General features: G+C 41.1%; 1 protein-coding gene across 1 annotated transcript in view; it reads left to right on the top strand.

Annotated features, from left to right (window-relative positions):
* Positions 1-299: 299 nt before the first annotated feature.
* The window catches only part of PON1 (paraoxonase 1), a 32,574-nt gene continuing 10,089 nt past the window's right edge, over positions 300-22,784 (top strand). The window contains exons 1-5 of the mRNA XM_066239756.1: positions 300-461; positions 6,536-6,606; positions 16,453-16,508; positions 18,175-18,343; positions 19,354-19,480. Of these exons, the coding sequence (XP_066095853.1) occupies positions 391-461; positions 6,536-6,606; positions 16,453-16,508; positions 18,175-18,343; positions 19,354-19,480 (494 nt within the window). The 5' untranslated portion in view covers positions 300-390. The remainder of the gene's footprint in view (positions 462-6,535; positions 6,607-16,452; positions 16,509-18,174; positions 18,344-19,353; positions 19,481-22,784) is intronic.

Below are 22,784 nucleotides of genomic sequence, written 5' to 3'. Positions count from 1 at the left end.
AGGATTGGGACCTTGTTGGCACAAAGTGAGCGCTCCTCGAAGCTGGGCCCTGCTTTCCCCAGGCTCTCCACCGGCCCCGACACGTTGTTCTCCTCTTCTTTCCCGGTTTAGGCAGCTGTCGCGGTTTCCTCTGTGTAAAGTCTCAGGGAGCAGAGCAGGCAGCCCCCGGCCTCAGACAGCTGCTGGCCCTGACCCGGCGCCGTCCGTGCGCCCGGCCCGCGAGGAGGGCGGCGGCCAGGTGGGCGAGGCCGGGCGGGCCCATCCCTCGGCGGGCGGGACCCGGAGCGCCTACCCCCCGGCGGCGCGAGAGTGGCTCCGGCTGCAGCGAGTCCCGTCCTCCTCGCCGTCGCCGTCGGTGCATCCGCGTCCGCCGTCCCTCTGTCCCCAGCCATGATGAAGATGCTGCTCACCCTCTTGGGGCTGACACTGACAGCCTTCAAGGATCACCAGGCTTCCTACGAGTAAGTCCAGCTGTGGGAGAGCAGCACCCGCCCTCCGCCAGCCCAGGACACCCCGCCCCCGACAGGGGGTCCCGGCTCTCAGCACAGAGTCTGCAGGGAAGTGTGGGGTGCCCAGCGCGCAGGGTTTGCGTAAATGATCGTCCAGTTTTCTTGTGCCACTTGAAAACATCCCCTTGCTTGCGGTCTGAGAGATGGGGTGAGGGGGCAGTTGTGAGTGGCGTGAGTGGCGAAGTGACAAGTTAATTTTTCATGAAGTTGCCTTGGCTACAAATTTACTTCTCAACCTCTCTTCAAAACATGACCAGACTGGGGTCAACCTGACATTGTGTGGATTAGGGAAAGGAGCCCCCACCGTGGCTTCCTGGCCATGGAGCGAAACCCGCCTGCCTGGGAAATTCTCAATTTGAGGCCGCAGAGAGATGAGTGGAGCTGGGGCACAGCAGGTGGAAGCTGATGTGCACTCCAGTGGGGACTGGGGGAGGGGACAGGGAAGCGAGGGGCTAGAATTGGCATTTGATACCTGGGTTCTCCCCTGCCCCAACCCTCCGTTCCCCTGCCCCCCACCCCCGTGGTCCCTGTCAATGCGGGATCTTGGTCAAATCGCTCTACATCTCTAACACGTGCTGCTTCAGTAAACCTGAGCGGGTAATACACACTCATACAGGAAGCTACTGGCTCTGCCTGGGACATAACTGACTACCTGGTGATATGCCTTGCCCTCCTCAAAGTATTTTACAAATTGTTAGATACTGGCGGGGGTGGGGGGGCATCGTTTTTGAGAATGTATCAGTAGTTCTGTGGTAACTTTTTACAAGAGTTCAAAGTCTAGAAGTTATCTAATCCCTACGATTTAGTCAATAGTCTACTGTTGTTTACTTTGAAGTAAAACATTACTAAAAATCAAATTGAACACTTGGAATTAAAAATAAATTATATAACCCTATGGACTAATTACAAACTTACATTCAATAGAGGTTGTTTTAAAAAAACCAAACAACTATTGATCCCCCCCCCCTTTAAATTGCTGGTTATTTTTAGAACCATAAACTGTTAGAAAAAAGTAAAAAAAATAATTATTTGAAATAATTATTTGGGGTTTTAAATCATGTGAAAATTAGTTTCTGGATTTTTATTAATCATGATTCTATTTGCTACCAAAGCAGAATATCTATGCTCCAGTGTAACACATGTGTGCATTGTGATATCACCCTGGATGGAAAAGAGTGAGACGAGATAGAGCCATCGAACACCCGCTCTAAGCTTTCTCCTCTGGATTCTCCATTTGCCAGCGCACCTGGGTTTGTTCTACCCACAGTCTCCTAGCTGTCTGTCATGGCGATGTCTTACAGAGAATTACAGAGCTGCCAGGAAAGAGTGAGGGTCTATCTGTCTGGATTACCTTCCTTAATTTACTCTATGAAAGGAGAATGTAGGCATCTTGTGTATGTTTTTGTGTAAAAGTATAGCTTTGCCACTCCCACCCTAAAAAGTTTCTCTCTCAATATGAGGTCTTAGCTTATTTTATTCAACATTAATATTTCCCCAAGTTTGTTTTTTGGAACGTAAGTCTCAAGCCTCGGTCCTCAAGTGTGCAGTGACACGGCCCCGTGTCCGTGTGGCAACTTCCCCATCATACCGGGCGAATGCACCGAGTTTCCCTTTATTAGAAGGAGGCTGCAACACCAACCTTAGACCCCTGGTTGTGTTTCTGCCACCTCCATGCCCACTCCAAGTGACACACTCTAGTGGGAGGAGGGCAGAGGTGGATTCACCAGCCGACCTGGGTTGCATCTCATTTCTACAACTTTCAAGTCATTTTATCATTTTGAGTCTCTTCTCCACCTAAAAATTATGGGATGATAATACACATCATAGTAGAATATATAATAAAACCTGGCACGTGAAAGGTGCTCTGTAATTGTTAGCTTTTATTATTGCCATCTGCTATCTCAAAAATCCACTGATGAATGATCCACCTAATGAGTGATACTTGAATATATTTTGTGGTACTACCTCACTGAGACCCCAAGCTAAGGACAAATAACCCTCCAGTCTTTACATTATTATTTTTTTATCCTTCTTTTTTTGTATTTTTCTGAAGTTGGAAATGGGGAGGCAGTCACACAGACTCCCACATGCGCCCAACTGGGATCCACCCGGCATGCTCATCAGGGGGCAACGCTCTGCCCATCTGGGGCATTGCTCTGTTGCAACCAGAGCCATTCTAGCACCTGAGGCAGAGGCCACAGAGCCATCCTCAGCGCCAGGGCCAACCTTACTCCAATGGAGCCTCGGCTGCGGGAGGGGAAGAGAGAGACAGAAAGGAAGGAGAGGGGGAGGGGTGGAGAAGCAGATGGGCGCCTCTCCTGTGTGCCCTGGCTGGGAGTCGAACCCTGGACTCCTGCACGCCAGGCCGACACTCTACCACTGAGCCAACCGGCCAGGGCCCAGTCTTTACATTATTAATGCAACCATCACCATCTCCTCCATGTGACACACTCGTCTGCTGATCCTGTGAAACAATTCAGCAGCCTTCTCTGTGTGAGCACTGTGTTTATGCTGGAAGTCACGGGGATGAACAGGATGCAGGATTCACTCATGGATCTCAGAGTTTACTGGGAGGAACAGGACCCAAAAGTGATAACTATAAAACAATATGATATGAGACTTGATTGATGTATATGTGAAGGTTCATGAGGCTAAATAAAGGGGTTATTAATCCTACCTCAGAAGACGAGGAGGAGTTACCGAAGGGCAGTAACTAGTGGGAGTCTTCCCAGTAGATTAGGAGGTAAAGGATGTCCTAGATGGAGGGAAAAGCATGAGCAAATGCAAAGAAGTATGAAAACAATAGAAGCCAGGGTCTTTGGTACCATGACATCTAATTTCAGATCTCAATTCTACCCTTTTAAATAAGTGACCACAGGCAAACTACTTGTCTTCTCTGTCCCTCAGTTACTGACCTGTAAACCAGCTAAAATGTTAATTCTTGCCTCAAAAGTGACAAAAGAGCGGTAGAGCATCGGCCTGGCGTGCGGGGGACCCAGGTTCGATTCCTGGCCAGGGCACATGGGAGAAGCGCCCATTTGCTTCTCCACCCCCACCCCCTCTTTCCTCTCTGTCTCTCTCTTCCCCTCCCGCAGCCAAGGCTCCATTGGAGTAAAAATGGCCCGGGCGCTGGGGATGGCTCCTTGGCCTCTGCCCCAGGCGCTAGAGTGGCTCTGGTCACGGCAAGAGCGACCCCCCGGAGGGGCAGAGCACCGCCCCCTGGTGGGCAGAGTGTTGCCCCTGGTGGGCGTGCGGGGTGGATCCCGGTCGGGCGCATGCGGGAGTCTGTCTGACTGTCTCTCCCCGTTTCCAGCTTCAGAAAAGAAGGAAAAAAAAAGTGACAAAAGAAATTAAGGAAGGTTGTGTGAGAGCCCTGAGCACGGGGTTGACACATCATAGACCCCAACAGGGAATACTGAATGAATGAGGATGTGCTGTGTCAGAAAATAGACTGATGATGCTGAGTCTGGCCCCAAGGAAAGTTCCAGGATGGATTTCTTAATACATAGTTGAAGATCCTCACCTTCTTTTGTAACAAGCAAACACCTATTTGCAAAGAATAATTCACAGCAGGAAGTATGTGATTTCCAGCTAGAGTTCAGAAGCTTATGAATCAGGGACACATCTCAGATATTGTACTTTATTCCTTAGACCTGGAGCATTTGGACTTAATCAAGCCCTTAATAAGATATTTCTTAATTATTGAGAATAAGAAAAATATGAGAAGGATTATAATAACACAGGCAGAATTGCGCTCTGGTGCTTCCTGCAGCTTTTGAGCGGTGCTATCTGTACATTTTGCTTGGGTAGAGCTTTGCATTCATCCTTGAGTTCCGATTGCAGCTCAACCACTTCCTAACTTTGAGCCTTGAAAGGCCACTCAATCTTAGTCATCTGTGAAATAGGAGGAATAATACTTCAGGGAGGTGTTTGTGGATTCAATGAGAATCTATGCAGTACCTGAAGTATAGTAGCAATGATTACCCCGTTGAGATATGACTTGTTCTGACCACAGATTTGAACTCAAAGCAACTTAGAGCTGAATTAATGCCTCCTTATCTTCCCTGGACTCCTTTAACTGGTCGTCATTCTATGTTTTCCAGGGTAGAGATTGTCTTCTGTGACAGAGAAGCCAGAATTAGGGTTCTGATTTTCAGGTTTTTTTCTATGCCCTCTCCAAACCCATCACATTTAATGACCCTTGAGCGCCAGGCAGTATGCCTACCCATGTGGTTTTGACTCTGAGAAAAGCTAATTTGGCTATATTTGGCATTTTTCACAAGCCTTGGCCCATTCATCAATTCCACATCGTTGAACCTCTTCTTCCATGCCACACCTTGCACTGTCCTGGTTATGCCATCGCCCTTAACGTCTTGTACCACTTCTTTAAGTTTCTTGTGTGCTTCATGAATATTCACTGAGCTTTCTCTAGTCCAGTGTTTTTCAAAATGGTAGGTCACAACATCCACGTAGCAGATCATGACCAGCATTTTAAAATAAGTGAAATAGAATTAATTAGAAAAGTTAAGCATGTACCTATTACATGTAGTAGGATGAGAATATTTTTGTGCACCTTATTTCAAATGTGTGTGGTGCGTGTGTGTGCTGTGTGTTTCAACTCTGTAAAATGCTTTTTGTAAGCTGGGTCTCAGTCTGAAATCTTTCAAGCCACTGTTCCATCACTTTCCCTTTTTATTTCTCATTGTAAATTTTTGTGATTGTATGTCAACTTTCCAGTGTTTGAAATACCTTTCTTAGTTTCTCAGGTCGTGGGGCAGATCCCAACTTTCCTTTGAAGTCTGTCTTCTGAGTTCATTCCTGGCATCTGGGGAGTCCCCAGCTCCTTGGAGGCGAGGTCTTCCTCACCTCTGGCTCTCTGGCAGTCAGACCGGCGGTTCTTTCTCCTGGTTGGGCCTCAGGATGAACTATGGTGCTTCAATAAAGCCAAGGCCCGGACCCCACTCCTACCTTTTTAGATCAGACCTTCTTAGAAGGTGGAATCGATAGCCAGTGGCATGGTAATAGGAACATGCTACATTTTTTCCCCGAATGAATAATGAAAGACCAATTGCCCCCAAATTCCTATCATTTTGTACCAGGTTGGTAAGAATTTTATCCAAAGTGTCCATTGATCTCTAGCCCATCCTCCGCCTTCTGTGAGACTAAATTATCAGTAAGATAAGTTAATTTTATGGCCTAACTTTAGCCAAATAAGTTTTCAAGGGATTCTTAGATGATTGTTGCTGCTCACTATGGCTGTGATAATAGAATGTATCGTTAGTTGTCCCCCAAAAAGTTTATTGTATAAACCTCTTGACTGTGCTCACGCTGTGCTCCATTTCTTTCAAATGCCTCCATAGCTTTGCCCTGCTCAGGCAGCCTGCTGCTACGTCCTTCTCACACCTGCTCTGTTTTCCTTTGTCCTTCACTCCAATGTTCCCCACGATGCTCATGCATTCAGATTTAATAAGTTGCTTGTTTGCGTGTTTGTGTGAAATGCTGTTTTATATTCTGGCCTTGGGTATGATTTTCTGAAGTTGTAAATCCTTTTAAGCACACCTACCATTTTTCAAGTAACACACCTGGAAGCAGATGCCCAGTGCAGGCTTTGGAGTCGGACTGGGCACATGGGCCAGAGGCCCATCTGTCAGCGGTCCTAAAACATCAATGGGATAAATTGGAACCATGTTGCTATTTAATCCAAATGTCCACACAGGACTCTGTATGCAGCTGATGAAATAGTTCCTGTTCCTGCCAAAGTGCACAGAGCCCTGGAGAGGACATTATGTATCTTCTTTGTGTCTCTATCCACCTCTACCTAATTAATAACTAAATGTGCGTAGAAGCCCATGTGTCTTGCTCTGGCCTTGCCTGGTAGAACAGCCCAGGTTCAAGGACAACAAACCCTAGGGTTGCGACTCAGGCAAAGTACAGTTATGGAAAACTTTGCTGGCTACTTACTTTTGCAACATAATTATAATTTCTGAATGCTTTCACGTGCATTTCATTCCTTTTTTCTCCCCTAGAACACGAATGAATGCTTTTCGAGAAGTAGAACCAGTAGAACTTCCTAACTGTAATTTGGTGAAAGGAATAGGTAAGTATGTGAGAGAAGGAAGTATCTCATTTGAACCTGCAGTATTATCTTGCTATTTATGTGATTACTACACCTGTTAAATTTTATTTAAAAAGAAAACTATGAACCAGAAGAGCATTAAGTCAGTGAATTATTAGTATTATTACTTCTAAGAAAGAGGAGGGAAGAGAGTGAGACAGACTCCCTCATGTGCCCTGACCAGGATCCACTGAGCAACCCCATCTGAGGCTGATGCTCGAATCAACCAAGCCATTCTCAGCACCTGAGGTCAATGCTCGAACCAATTGAGCCACTGGCTGCAGGAGGGGAAAGGGGAGAGAAAGATGAGAGGGAGGAGTGGAGAAGCAGATAGTTGCTTTTCCTGTGTACCCAGGACATCCATATGCTGGGCTGATGATCTATCCCCAGAACCAATGGGCCAGGGCAAGTCAGTGAATTTTAGATAAATTCTTTGTCTTTGACTTCACTAACATATTGCCAAGGTGTTGCAGGGGTTTTTTTTTGTTTGTTTTTGTTTTTTAATTTATTCATTTTAGAGAGGAGAGGGAGAGACAGAGAGAGAGAGAGAGAGAGAGAGAAGGGGGGAGGAGCTGGAAGCATCAACTCCCATATGTGCCTTGACCAGGCAAGCCCAGGGTTTCGAACCGGCGACCTCAGCATTTCCAGGTCGACGCTTTTATCCACTGTGCCACCACAGGTCAGGCCTGTTGCAGGGTTTTGATAATTTGTTCTTGTTTGGTCAGTTTAGCAATAGAACAATGTTTGACTTCATGGCAATACAACCTTAGGGGGATGGCAACCTAGGAAGAGATAGAAGAGGGAGAAAAAGCAGTAAAGGATAAATTTTCACAAAGCTGTCTCACACTTTTGCAATTACCACAAAGCTTCTCCTGCATCTCTCTTTTAATATTAAGGGGGAAGTTTTTCCCAGAAGCTCTCAGCAGATTTCCCCTCAGATCTCATTGTCAGAGTTAGACAACCAGCTGGTGCCCTCACTGCAAAGGAAGCTGGGAAAGGAGTGACCAGGCCTCCATTGTAGGAGCCAGACTCTGTCAGCAAAGATAAAAGGCCAGGGGACAGGCAGTTGTTAGGGAACCAACAGGGAGAGTCACAAGACTTGAGTCCCCAACTGGTTCCAACCAACCAGCTGTGTTATTTTATTTATTTATTTATTTATTTATTTATTTTTAATGGGGTGACATCAGTAAATCAAGATACATATATTCAAAGGTAATATGTCCAGGTTATCTTAAAGTTCAATTATGTTGCATACCCATCACCCAAAGTCAGATTGTCCTCTGTCACCTTCTATCTAGTTCTCTTTGTGCCCCTCCCCCTCCCCCTTCCCTCTCCCTCTCCCCCCTCCCCCCGTAACCACCACACTCTTGTCAATGTCTCTTGGTCTCAGTTTTATGTCCCATCTACGTATGGAAAAATGCAGTTCCTGGTTTTTTCTGATTTACTTATTTCACTCCGTATAATGTTGTCAAGATCCCACCATTTTGCTATAAATGATCCGATGTCATCATTTCTTATGGCTGAGTAGTATTCCATAGTGTATATGTGCCACATCTTCTTTATCCAGTCATCTATTGATGGGCTTTTTGGTTGTTTCCATGTCCTGGCCACTGTGAATAATGCTGCAATGAACATGGGGCTGCATGTGTCTTTACAAGTCAATGTTTTTGAGTTTTTGGGGTATATACCCAGTAGAGGGATTGCTGGGTCATAAGGTAGTTCTATTTTCAGTTTTTTGAGGAACCACCATACTTTCTTCCATAATGGTTGTACTACTTTACATTCCCACCAACAGTGGATGAGGGTTCCTTTTTCTCCACAACCTCTCCAACATTTGCTATTACCTGTCTTGTTGATAATAGCTAGTCTAACAGGTGTGAGGTGATATCTCATTGCAGTTTTGATTTGCATTTCTCTAATAACTAAAGAAGATGAGCATCTTTTCATATATCTGTTGGCCATTTGTATTTCTTCCTGGGAGAAGTGTCTGTTCATATCCTCTTCCCATTTTTTTATTGGATTGTTTGTTTGTTTGTCATTGAGTTTTATGAGTTCTTTGTATATTTTGGCTATTAGGCCCTTATCTGAGCAGGTGTTTAAAAATATCATTTCCCAATTAGTTGGCTGTCTGTTTATCTTGTTATCAATTTCTCTTGCTGAACAAAAACTTCTTAGTCTGATGTAGTCCCATTCATTAATTTTTGCTTTCACTTCTCTTGCCTGTGGTGTCAAATTCATAAAATGCTCTTTAAAGCCCAGGTCCATGAGTTTGGTACCTATGTCTTCTTCTATGTACTTTATTGTTTCAGGTCTTATGTTTAGATCTTTGATCCATTTTGAGTTAATTTTAGTACAGGGGGACAAACTGTAGTCCAGCTTCATTCTTTTGCATGTGGCTTTCCAGTTTTCCCAGCACCATTTGTTGAAGAGGCTTTCTTTTCTCCATTGAGTGTTGTTGGCCCCTTTATCAAAAATTATTTGACTATATATATGTGGTTTTATTTCTGGACTTTCTATTCTGTTCCATTGGTCTGAGTGTCTATTTTTCTGCCAATACCATGCTGTTTTGATTGTCGTGGCCCTATAATAGAGTTTGAAGTCAGGTATTGTAATGCCCCCAGCTTCATTCCTTTTCTTTAGGATTGCTTTGGCTATTCGGGGCTTTTTATAGTTCCATATAAATCTGATTATTTTTTGCTCCATTTCTTTAAAAAATGTCATTGGAATTTTGATGGGAATTGCATTAAATTTGTATATAGCTTTGGGTAATATGGCCATCTTGATTATATTTATTCTACCTAACCAAGAACAAGGAATATTCTTCCATCTCATAATGTCTTTTTCGATTTCCCTTAACAATGGTTTATAGTTTTCATTGTATAAGTCCTTTACGTTCTTTGTTATGTTTATTCCTAGGTATTTATTTTTTTTGTTGCAATCGTGAAGGGGATTATTCTTTTGAGTTCATTCTCAAATGTTTCATTGTTGGCATATAGAAAGGCTATTGACTTCTGTATGTTAATTTTGTATCCTGTGACCTTACTGTATTGGCTTATTTTTTCTAGAAGTCTTTTTGTGGATTCTTTGGGGTTTTCGATGTATAGGATCATATCATCTGCAAAAAGTGATACCTTTACTTCTTCTTTTCCGATATGGATGCCTTTTATTTCTTTGTCTTGTCTGATTGCTGTGGCAAGAACCTCTAGTACCACATTAAATAAGAGTGGAGAGAGTGGACAACCCTGTCTTGTTCCTGATTTAAGGGGGAAAGCCTTCAGTTTTGTGCCATTTAGTATGATGTTAGCTGATGGTTTATCATATATGGCCTTTATCATGTTGAGATATTTTCCTTCTATACCCATTTTGTTGAGAGTCTTAAACATAAAATTGTGTTGTATTTTATCAAAAGCTTTTTCTGCATCTATTGATAATATCATGTGGTTCTTGTTCTTTGTTTTGTTGATATGGTGTATTACGTTAACCGTTTTACGTATGTTGAACCATCCTTGAGATTCTGGGATGAATCCCACTTGATCATGATGTATTATTTTTTTAATATGTTGTTGTATTCGATTTGCTAGTATTTTGTTTAGTATTTTAGCATCTGTATTCATTAGAGATATTGGTCTGTAGTTTTCTTTTTTTGTGCCATCCTTGCCTGGTTTTGGTATAAGGGTTATGTTTGCCTCATAAAATGTGTTTGGAAGTATTGCTTCTTCAATTTTTTGGAAGACTCTCTGTAGAATAGGAACCAAGTCTTCTTTGAAGGTTTGATAAAATTTGCTGGTATAGCCGTCTGGGCCTGGACTTTTATTTTTGGGGAGGTTTTTAATGGTTTTTTCTATTTCTTCTCTACTAATAGGTCTGTTTAGGCTTTCTGCTTCTTCTTGACTCAGTCTAGGAAGGTTGTATTGTTCTAGGAATTTATCCATTTCTTCTAGGTTGTTGAATTTAGTGGCATAAAGTTTTTCATAGTATTCTACAATAATTCTTTGTATATCTACGATGTCCGTGGTGATTTCTCCTCTTTCATTTTGGATTTTGTTTATATGAGTTCTTTCTCTTTTTTCCTTGGTAAGTCTTGCCAAGGGTTTGTCAATTTTGTTGATCTTTTCAAAGAACCAGCTCCTTGTTTTATTAATTTTTTCTATAGTTTTTCTGTTCTCTATTTCATTTATTTCTGCTCTGATTTTTATTATCTCCTTTCTTCGCCTGGTTTTGGGTTGTCTTTGTTCTTCATTTTCTAGTTCCTTAAGGTGTGAAGTTAAGTGGTTCACTTGGGCTCTCTCTTGTTTGTTCATATATGCCTGAAGTGATATGAACTTCCCTCTTATCACTGCTTTTGCTGCATCCCATAGATTCTGATATGTCGTATTATCATTTTCATTTGTCTGTATATATCTTTTGATCTCTGCACTTATTTCTTCTTTGACCCATTCATTCTTTAAAAGTATGTTGTTTAGTTTCCACATTTTTGTGGGATTTTTTCCCTCTTTTTTGCTGTTGAATTCTAGTTTCAAGGCTTTATGATCAGAAAATATGCTTGGTACAACTTCAATTTTTCTGAATTTGCTGATGGTGTTTTTGTGTCCCAGCATATGGTCAATTCTTGAGAATGATCCATGTACACTGGAGAAAAATGTATATTCAGTCACTTTGGGATGAAATGTCCTGTAGATGTCTATCATATCCAGGTGCTCTAGTGTTTTGTTTAAGGCCACTATGTCTTTGTTGATTCTCTGTTTGGATGACCGATCTAGAGCCGTCAGCGGTGTATTGAGGTCTCCAAGTATGATTGTATTTTTGTCAGTTTTTGTTTTAAGGTCAATAAGTAGCTGTCTTATATATTTTGGTGCTCCTTGGTTTGGTGCATATATATTAAGAATTGTTATGTCTTCTTGATTCAGTGTCCCCTTAGCCATTATGAAATGGCCATTTTTGTCTCTGAGTACTTTTCCTGTCTTGTAGTCAGCATTATCCGATATGAGTATTGCTACACCTGCTTTTTTTTGGATGTTATTTGCTTGGAGTATTGTTTTCCAGCCTTTCACTTTGAATTTGTTTTTATCCTTGTTACTTAGATGAGTTTCTTGTAGGCAGCATACAGTTGGATTTTCTTTTTTGATCCATTCGGCTACTCTGTGCCTTTTTATTGGTGAGTTTAATCCGTTTACATTTAGTGTAATTATTGACACTTGTGAGTTCCTCATTGCCATTTTATAGATTGCTTTCTGTTAGTTTTGTGCCTTGTTTGATTCTTCTCTTTCGTTTTTCTATCTTTTGTTTTTATTTGGTTGTGTTCCATACATCTTTCCTCTATTGCTATCTTTTTTAAATCATGTGCTTCTGTGGTGGTTTTTTCAATGGTGGTTACCATTAAGTAATGAAAAGGGTTCCTACCCTGTTCATTGTAGTGCACTATTTTGTGAGTACTTTTGCCCTCCATCGCCCTTTGCTACTGTTAATCTTCATCCTCTCCCCCCCTTTCTTATTGTTGTCACAGTTTAAAGTTGGTTTTGTTATGTTCTTCTTGGAGCTTTTACTTGTGGCTTTGTTGTTGTTGTTTTTTTATTCTTTGTATCTGATTGGAGAACCCCCTTTAGTATTTCCTGGAGTGGGGGTTTTCTGGTGATAAATTCTCTCATCTTTTCTGTATCTGTGAATGTTTTTATTTCTCCTTCATATTTGAAGGTTAGCTTTGATGGGTATAGTATTCGTGGCTGAAAGTTCCTCTCTTTCAAGACTTTAAATATTGGGGTCCACTCTCTTCTAGCTTGTAGAGTTTCTGTTGAGAAATCTGATGATAATCTAATGGGCCTTCCTTTATATGTTGTATTCTTCTTTTCCCTGGCTGCCTTGAGAATTTTTTCTTTGCAGTTGGTTTGTGCCAATTTTATTATGATGTGCCTTGAAGTAGGTTTGTTGGGGTTAAGAAAACTTGGAGTTCTGTTTGCTTCTAGAATTTGAGGTTTTAGTTCTTTCCAGAGGCTTGGGAAGTTCTCATCTATTATTTGTTTGAGTATGCTCTCCATTCCATTTTCTCTCTCTTCTCCCTCTGATATACCTATTATTCTTATGTTATTCTTTTTTGATGGAGTCAGATAATTCCTGTAGGGCTATTTCATTTTTTTTAATTTTTGAATCTCTTTCTTCTTCTCTTTGTTGAGCCTCAAGTTGCTTGTCTTCTATTTCACTGATCCTCTCTTCTATCTGGCCTGTTCTATTAGCTAAGCTTGTTACCTCATTTTTCAGCTCATGAATTGAGTTTTTCATCTCTGTTTGATTTGTTTTTATAGTTTCAATTTCCTTGGAGATATACTCTTTGTGTTCATCGAGTTGTTTTCTGAGCTCCCTAAATTGCCTTTCTGTGTTTTCTTGTATATCTCTGAGTATTTTTAGAATTTCTATTTTAAATTCTCTGTCGTTTAACTCCAAGGTTGCCAATATCTTAAATTTTTTCTCCATAGATTTTTCCTCATCTCTCTGTGTTACCTCTCTATCTTTTGTATCCATGATATTCCATTTTCTCTTCTTTAATGGCATCTGAGGGTGATTTTCTTGATAGTATTAATGAGATTTTATAAAGAATAAAAGGATAAAAAAATAAAAATAAAAATAAAAAATTGCACGTTTTTTTAAAAAAATTAATCATTAAATAAAGAAAAATAAAATAAGATAAAAATTTGAGGGGAAAAAAAGGGAATAATTCCTTCCCCTCCTTTTTTCCTCTCCTCTCCTCTCCCCTCTTTTTTGAGAAAATCTTGTGATGAACTGTGAATTATATTGTACTAAATAGAACAAACAATACCTGTAGTGGAGGGCCTGAATTGGGGAGAAGTAATATAGGGGTAAAGGAAAAAAAAAAAGAAAAAAAAATACAAGAAAAAAATATTTATATATAAAAAAGGGGGGAGCAGTATAGACCCACAAAAATCAAATTAGGAAAAAATTTGGGTCAAGAATAAAATGTTTTGCTTTTAGGTGTTGGCTTACTCAGAGATATGATGAGAGGAATAAGAGGGAAACAGGAAAAAAGGGTGGAAAATTAAAAAATTACTATTGTATTTAGTGGAACAAGAACTAGATAAAATGGAGAGCCAGGGATGGGAGCACTGCTAATGTGTTAAAAAGGTGAAGTAAAAACCCTCCAAAATGCCACAAACTTAAGTTTGAGTCCCAGATAATTTGTTCGTTATTGAAGTTTGAATGAGAGAAGACGTAAAGGAGAGAGGAAGAGACTAATATAGAGGGAGAAAAGAGAGAGAGAGAGAGAAAAGATGGAACCACTTAAAGAAGAAAAAAGAAAAAGGAGGAGAGAGAAAGAGAGAGTTAGGGGTTTTGGATTGCAACCCTCAAAGAGAGAAAGGAGGAGGAAAGAAAAGATAATGTGAGATGTAACACTTATGGGTAGTGTAGTTCAAAGAGAGGCGAGAGTAAGACTGAGAGAGAATTAAATGACCAAATTGGAGTAGAAAAAAAAATCAAGAATGAAGAAAAGAGACACAGACAAACAAATATAATAAGATGGGATAGGTTATAAAATCTGCAGATTATTCTTGATTTTGAGAGGTTGTCGTCTTGCTTTTTCTTTTCTGTCTTTCTGGTCGGTGACTTTGTACCCCGGGTTCTGCCCCTGTGGCACGCTCTGGAAGAGGTTTGCAGTTGATAATTCTCTATGGCAATGTCATGTATTGGGCTTCAGTCTCGTTGGCAGCCAAGGTTCATTAGTGTTTATAGGCTCCAACAGAGAGGATCTCTCACTGTGAGAGTGTTCCTGGAGCCTCTCTCCTAGTCTTTCCTTCCACAATTAGAAGCCTGATAATCCAGTTATGGGGTTGCTGCTGCCTCTGCCTGGATAGTAAGAGTCTCAAAGAGCTGGCAACTCCCCACTCTGTTCCCACTCAGCACAGGGCTCTGAGTAAGGCTCAGTCAGTCAGACCTGCCAGCATAATCAGGCGTGGCTTCCTCTCACTCAAAGATCTCTGGCTCTGCCCCTCTGTGGGATAACTCGAGTGCCCACTCCTGAGGCGTTCGGAGGAATCTCTAGCCAGACAGGTCACACTTCGAGTGAAATCCCTACCCACACGGAAAAGATCGAGCTTTGGAATTGGCTTTCGCTCTATCCTCGTGCGGCTTTCCCAAAGGGCTAGGGCTGCCTGAGATTCCGCTCCTGGCCCGCTCACAGACCTGCTCCTCTGTGGGAAAAACACGGGCGCCCACCTCTGAGGAGTTCGGAGGAATCTCCTGCCCACTTTGCGTGCGTGCGCACTGACCAGATTATGAGGTTCACACGGGACGCCTCTCGCTCCGCGAAAGCCCTCCTCCCGCACAGAAAAGTTCCGCCGTTGGAGTTGGCTCCAGCTCCCTCCCCGTGCCCGGTCCCCTCAGGGCGCTGGGGCTCCTAGGAGATGCTGCTTTTTGCCCACACAGAGGCCTCTGACTTTGCTTCTCTGTGGGTTAGCACGGGCGGCGCCCACCCCTGAAGTGTTCGTAGGAATCTTTTGCCCACTAACCACGCCAACCAGGAGATGCGGAAAGTGGCTGCCCCACTTGTCTTTCTTTGTCTGGGTTTGGCGCGCGTGTTAGCTTGAATTGCCCAGGTTTTTCCACGGCTTGGATCTCCGTGCCACAGCCTGATTTGGCTGTACCGCAGCCTGGAACTATTCACTCCCTACACCTGCCTTAGTTTCTATATTCTCAGTTCTCAGTGAAAGCCATCCTGTTTGGATTAGAGAGGAAGGCGGAGCATTTCTTACTCCTTATTTCCCCCGGAGTTTGACCATATATTTAGCCAATCTTTCGCTTGATCCTACCTTCGGGTGTGTTGTGAAGCATCTGAAGGCTCCAAGGATAGGTTTTTCTGTTTCTGGTTGAAGTACTTGTTGAGTTTATGGGGAGATTTTCGGTATCGCTTCCTACCGCGCCATCACTGTGACGTCATTCCCCCATAGTTTCCAGCTGTGTTATTTGAGGGTGACTTCTTTGAGATCCATGCTTGTGTTGTTGTGCATGTTTTTGTTTGTTTCTTTGTTTTTATTAGAATTATTTATCTTAGTTGTCTAAGGTTAGAAAGGCTATAGAACAGATGACTTACTCACTTCGCATGAATAAGCTTGGTTAGATATCTTATATTCCAATTTTATTTTAGAGAACAAACATAATATTGATATTAAATATCACTAGATATTTAAAAGACAAACAGCTCCACTAAGAGTGTTACTATAAAACTAAAAGATCTCATTTGTTTTTATACTGATTAAAACTTTAAAAATTCACACATATTTATAACTAACTTGGTGATATTTTACTGATGTTTATAATTAATAGAAAATGCATACTCTGCATATAAAATGTATTCCCACTTTAACTGAAGTGGTTAGACTTAGCTTATATTCCAATGTGATTTACAAGGAGTTTATTTGACTTGGAACTATTAAAAATCAATATGTATTGGAAGTTTACTCTGTGTCTTTAAAAAACAGCAACTTATTTTCAAACTCTTGTACCTTTTATACATTTTTTTGAATTTCCATAAACTTTATATGAGATTTCAGACTTTAAGAAAAAAAGTTCCAGTCCATCAATTTTAATTTTTAGTTACAGTTAAATTGTACATTTAAATTATACTTTATATTAATGCCTTTTAATGTTTATATAATCACATTAGTCAATTGGGAAAATAAATGAAGGAATAAATTATTCTGAACGTATCAAAGAGATCTCAATATGTAACCCCATTTTCAAGTTCTATATATATCGTATATATGAAGTATATACTTCTTGCAGTAGTGTGAAACAGTCTGTGCTGTCTCTTCTCTTTCTTGGCAGAAAATGGCTCTGAAGACTTGGAGGTACTTTCTAATGGACTGGCTTTTATTAGCTCTGTAAGTGTTTCCTTTCACTAGACTATTTTCTAGAACCAGTAGCTTAAGTCTTTCATTTAAGCCTTCTTAAATACCCATGTCCACCTTCAAATAAAAAGAGCTGTTACATACTTCAAAAAACAAACTGTACATGCACTTACATGCATTCACACTGGTGTTATGAGTATGACAGTATGCACTTCATACATATTTGTATTTCTCTGTTCACATTGAACTTTTACATGACCTTATCTTCTATCATAACTATTTGTGAGCCTCATGAGTTTGAGAATAGCTTCCCATTCCCATTTATTGATTGATTTCTAAAGAGAGGAGAGAGATAAAAAGGGAGAAGAAGGAAGTATAAACTCATAGTAGTAGTTGCTTCTCACAGGTGCCTTGACGGAGCAAGCCCAGGGTTTGAAGTGGCAACCTCAGCGTTTCAGGTCAACGCTTTTTATCCACTGTGTTACCACAGGTCAGGGGAATTTAGTGTACTTCTATAAACCTTCACATGTCATTTAGATTTTTACCATTTTTATACTTTTCAGAATAAGTCCTTTAATTTAAAATTGCTGATAGGGTATTCCATAATTTCCCAACTTTTTTTTTTTTTTACAGGGACAGAGAGAGAGAGTCAGAGAGAGGAATAGACAGGGACAGACACAGGAACAGAGAGAGATGAGAAGCATCAATCATCAGTTTTTCGTTGCAACACCTTAGCTATTCATTGATTGCTTTCTCATATGTGCCTTGACCGCAGGCCTTCAGCAGACCGAGTAACCCCTTGCTCAAGCCAGCAACCTTGGGTCCAAGTTGGTGAGCTTTTGCTCAAAACAGATGAGCCCGCGCTCAAGTCAGGTCTCAAACCTGGGTCCTCTGCATCCTAGTCCAATGCTCTATCCACTGCGCCACCGCCTGGTCAGGCTAATTTCCCAACTTTGAAGAAAAAATTCATCATGTTTGTGGAAACTCTCATGCATACAAATCACTGTGGTAGTGAGATAGCTCTAAACAAAAGTGTTGCCAGTCTAGTCCAGGATGACAGAGTTAATAGAATACAGTATATAAGTCATCCAGCCATTGAAAACCCTATGCTGCCAACTGTCATTTATTTAGTTGTTTTCTCTTATGAAGAATGAGGACTAGTCATCTTCTACAACAGCCTCTTGCAAACATTTTTACATATTTAAGCAAAATCTGATATAGGGCCCCAATGTCTAAAACAAGAGCTCTGTTTTTCTAATTGAAGGCTAAGAAGTTGTTTCCTGGCTCACTAGTCTTCCCCTAAACCTATGTCCCTGAGATGCTTGCAAGGAGCCTTCCAAGGGACAGTCTAAAAACCATAAACAGTGTTCTCTTCATATTCCTTGCTTATATTGTTAAACCTCATTAGTAAATGCCCCTTGCATCTGCTCTTCCATTTTTTATCTTTCTCATGGGTTGGTAGCTATAATATGGAACTCACATGGCTTTGTTTCTTGTGATGTGTCCGTGTCTGTGAGTGTGTGGGGTCCTCTGATGGAGCCAGTGGCTCCCAGAGGCCCCCTGTGGGCCTATTGCACAGGCCAGCCAAGAGACTCCCATGAGGCCTTGCTGCATGAAGCAGGCAGAGTGAACCCACAGGCCATTGACCACCTCCATCAGCATTTGTAATGTTCCCGGTCTTTTCTCCATTATTTCTAAGGGGTTAAAATATCCTGGACTAAACTCCTTTGAATCCGAGAAGCCTGGAAAAATACTTTTGATGGACCTGAATAGCGAAGATCCAACGGTGTTAGAATTGGAGATCACTGCAAATAAATTCAATGTGTCTTCATTTAACCCTCATGGGATCAGCACATTCACAGATAAAGGTAACAATATTGAATGTTTCTTAGAAATAAAACCCATTTTAAAAGAAAAAAAAAAAACAAAAAAAAGATAATGCATACATATTCCTTTTCATCCATGTATAATCATGCATATTCTTATTTTGCATTTTAAACTTACCCCTTTTATATTAATTAAATACATTATAACTATTTAAATGCTTGAGAATGTTAATATACTTAAGATGACTAAAGTACCTTATTTTAAAAATACTACCAACATTACCCATGAAAGAAACGTCATTACTCTTCATCCTTTCTTTTCCACTTTATCTTCCCACTGTATCACTCAACACCAACTAAAGTAAGTTAAGTCCTTGTTATGAATGAAGAGCCTCCTGGATAGCTTCTCAGCTCAAATCTGTTCAGTTCAGCTTACTAAACTTTGCATTGTTTTCCTTTAAACACCGATTTGCTCATGTCAAAAGTTTCCATGGACTCACTGATTCTTAAGGCAAAGACTATAATCTAACTCTACTTGCCACCTTCTTGACCACTGAGACTGGTCTCTTTCATGTTCCAAAGTCATACTGACTCACAGAAAGGGCCTCCCCTTGATACTCTCTCTCACATGTTCTTTTCATAGAATTGATTTATTTTACACTGTGTTAATTGTACCTGAACACACCTTCTCATAGTAATATTTCTCATCTCTTTTATCTCAACTCTACATCTCACGCAGAGACCATCTGCAATGAAAAGATAGCTTAACAAGCTTTATAGAGTTTCAGCATCAAGAGCTGCTCATTCTTAATTTGAGGATATTTCTCCCTCTGTGGAGATTGGAGTTTTTAAGAGACTGTCACTGGTTTCTCCTTTAGCCATTTCTCTTTGGAACAATCACAAATACTTTTCTCTACAAAGAGATGACAATATTCCATCTGCTTGACACCCTAAGTACTAGTTGGAGGTGGGTTGAAATTGCTTTTTGGAGACAGTTCTGACAGCTGAGAGCTCAGTTAACATTTCAATTTTTGTTTCTAATCTCTTTTCAGATAACACCGTGTACCTGCTGGTGGTGAACCATCCAGATGCTCACTCTACTGTGGAGTTGTTTAAATTTCAGGAAGAAGAAAAGAGGCTTTTGCATCTGAAAACCATCAAACATGAACTTCTACCTAAGTACTGAAATCTATCTTATTTCTATTTCCCTATAACACTGGTGGGTGGTTAATCCACTTTTAAGTTTTTCTTTTTGGCTGTGAGGTAAGAATAATGGCTGTTCAACTCTCCTTTCTAATAATCACCCACTCCCCCAAATGTTCTTCTGCAGAAACTTTCGAGGAGCCAAGCAGCTCAGAGAAGACTCATTCTCTTTGGTCCCCATTTCTCAGGCTGGCTGGTTACTGGTTTATGACTCCTGTCCTCAGAATACTTGTTCAAGCATTTACCAAGGAAAAACTCTGCTCTTTTTCAAGAACAGACTTAGTATTCAAGCAGTTTTGTAGATGAATTCCACATTTTGAGTTTATTTTATTTGTTATTTATTTATGCGGGGTTTTCTTTTAATAAAATCTAAGTTGTTTCTATGAATTAGAAACACATACCTTAGAGCAGATCCAAAATCTGGTGCCTCTGCCCTGGCCGGTTGGCTCAGCGGTAGAGCGTCGGCCTGGCGTGTGGGGGACCCGGTTCAATTCCCAGCCAGGGCACACAGGAGAAGCGCCCATTTGCTTCTCCACCCCCCCCCTCCTCCTTCCTCTCTGTCTCTCTCTTCCCCTCCCGCAGCCAGGGCTCCACTGGAGCAAAGATGGCCCGGGCACTGGGGATGGCTCCTTGGCCTCTGCCCCAGGCGCTAGAGTGGCTCTGGTTGAGGCAGAGCGACGCCCCAGAGGGGCAGAGCATCGCCCCCTGGTGGGCAGAGCGTCGCCCCTGGTGGGCGTGCCGGGTGGATCCCGGTCGGGCGCATGCGGGAGTCTGTCTGACTGTCTCTCCCCATTTCCAGCTTCAGCAAAATACAAAACAAAAACAAAAACAAAATCTGGTGCCTCTAAGAGCCTCCTGCCCACCTCTGCTGCTGTCAGGTTGCACATAATTTATGAAACAGCGGATCCATGGTAACACTCAGCTCCGTCCTGGGTTCCTTGACAACATAATATATGGAAAAAGGGAACACTCAAGGACCCCTGATCTCCATCAATCCAACACTTACCTTAGAATTTGTTATATGAGGCAAATGATAGATCTAGGATAATTTGACACTAACTTCCCCAACAATTTTTATCCTCAAATCATTATAGTTTTCTAGAATCCCAAACTCTATTTGAATAAGTCACTTACCATTCGACTACTTCAGTATTTGTAAATCTAGATTTCTTTTAAACCACATGCTGTTTACATGCAGGCACTTAGCAAAGCACCTGGCACATAGTGTGTGCTCAGTGTCACCAGAACCCTTTTCCTCTTCTTTCTTATCCGGTGATCTTGAAGATAAAGAAACAGTAGAGAGAAACTGAATTACCGGATGAGTCAACCAAACAGTGGTCAATTAGGAACGATGACCCAGTCTTCTTCTGCATCCCAAAATGAGTGAAAGTTCAGAGAAGAGGTTTGGATGGGAGAGTTTATTCATGCATTCCTTCCATAAATGTATTTTAGAAAGAGAATGAGGACACTGAGAATGTGCCAACTATCAAGATCTAAACTGAGGAAAAGTAGGTAGAATGGAGAAGCTGGGTGAAAAGAATAATAGTAGTCATGGTAGTAATAATAACTTAATGCTCTCTACCTATGCTAGGTGCTGCAATAACCAGTCTAAACAGGTTATTTTATTAAGTTTTTACAAATACCTTCTTTTTAAAGTTTTATTATTACATTATTTTAGATTTAAAAAATTTGAGGTGTGGCGTTTTTAACTTGCCCCAGACAGCACCATCAGTAAATGGCACAGCTGGGGTTTTTAGTCCTGGCAGCTTGAGTCTGGAGCCAGTGATCTGAACCACTACAAAACAGTGAGAACGTATTTGTTCACCATCTAATCTGGAAAATATCAGATTTGTCTGATTTCCCAGGGTTGGAGTATCTTTTTCCTGGGCCACTTGCAAAAATATGAGTCTTTGGTAATGTAAAACAAAATAGAAAATAACACTAGTGCCACAAATCACTTCAAATTGTGCTATCTCAAACCAAAGACTACCCATGTATGTTTTATGCTTTGTATCTGATGGTTGGGTTGTTATAGTATTAATTCGTACATTACTAATCTATTCTAATTGAAGCACGTTATTATTATTAACAACACAATGGTCATTATCGATCATTTACTATATAGTAGGCATGATGCCAAGGGCTTTGAGTTTCTTATTTCAGTTTTATTTTTACCACAGTGTCTCAAGGTATAGAGTGGAAACTGAGGCTCAGAGTTTAGTGATCCCACAGATGAGAGCTAACGAAGTCAGGATTTACATGAAGTCCATTAGATTTCTAAAACTACTACTGTAACCCATTCTGCTCTGTTCCTTTGTTTGAAAAATAGCAAATGATTGTAAAGCATACTAATTCTGGAAATTTGCTTTTCAAAAGGAGAGGGGACTAAAACCTCTCAGCTTGCAGGTTTATGCCTGGAGCCTGTACAGACTAATCTTAAATTTCTAGACCTTTTTTTTTCTCATGTAGTGATAGTGGCTACCACTGACAGAAGATTTAGTGAGTGACAGGCCTCTTGCATAGCACACAGCAGGCATTGTCTCATAATTTCCACTACAAGTCCACAAATTAAGATTCTGACCCTTAGTCTTATACTAATGAGCTGTATGACTTTGGGCAAATCACTTAACCTCTCTTTACAGATGAGAAAACTGAGGCTTTGTCCACTTACCTAACTCGCCCAGTAGCCCAGAGCAACGTCAGAGCTGATGGGCTGGCCATTATGCCTTCCACACAGGGCAGAGATAATTCTTTCCCAGATAATGGCCCTGGGGAACTTCTGTCACCTCAATCAGTAAAGAATGGCTCACTTATGTGTTTGTTGTTGTACCTATTAAAGCAGAAAAATAGACTCATATATCTTAGATTTTCAGTAACAGAGAGAGAATCAAAATCAGAAAGAAAGAAAGCCATAGCATCCTATTTCTGAACAGTCTTGTTCAGTTTAGAATCATGAAACTTTAAAGCTAGAAGTGGCTCTTTAAGGTGGAAAGAGATCAGTCCATCTCATCCTCCTTTTACAAATAAGGAAAACTGAGGCCCTGCCACGTGAAATGATTGATTTCCCCTAAAGTAATAATAGTAATGCAATCACAATATCGCCAGTGTTTTTTCCATTGCTTGATCACATCTTAGACTGTTCTCTATGAGAGTAAGAGTTATATGACAATAATTATATCCTATTTTTGCCCTGATAATGTAGTCCTGGCCTAATTTAATGTCTACTGAATTTTGTACACACACACACACACACACACACACACACACACACACACACTAT

Source organism: Saccopteryx bilineata, chromosome 7 (genome assembly GCF_036850765.1).
Source record: "Saccopteryx bilineata isolate mSacBil1 chromosome 7, mSacBil1_pri_phased_curated, whole genome shotgun sequence".
In the NCBI taxonomy this organism is placed as follows: Eukaryota; Metazoa; Chordata; class Mammalia; order Chiroptera; family Emballonuridae; genus Saccopteryx; species Saccopteryx bilineata.
This window is presented reverse-complemented; position numbering and strand designations above follow the sequence as displayed.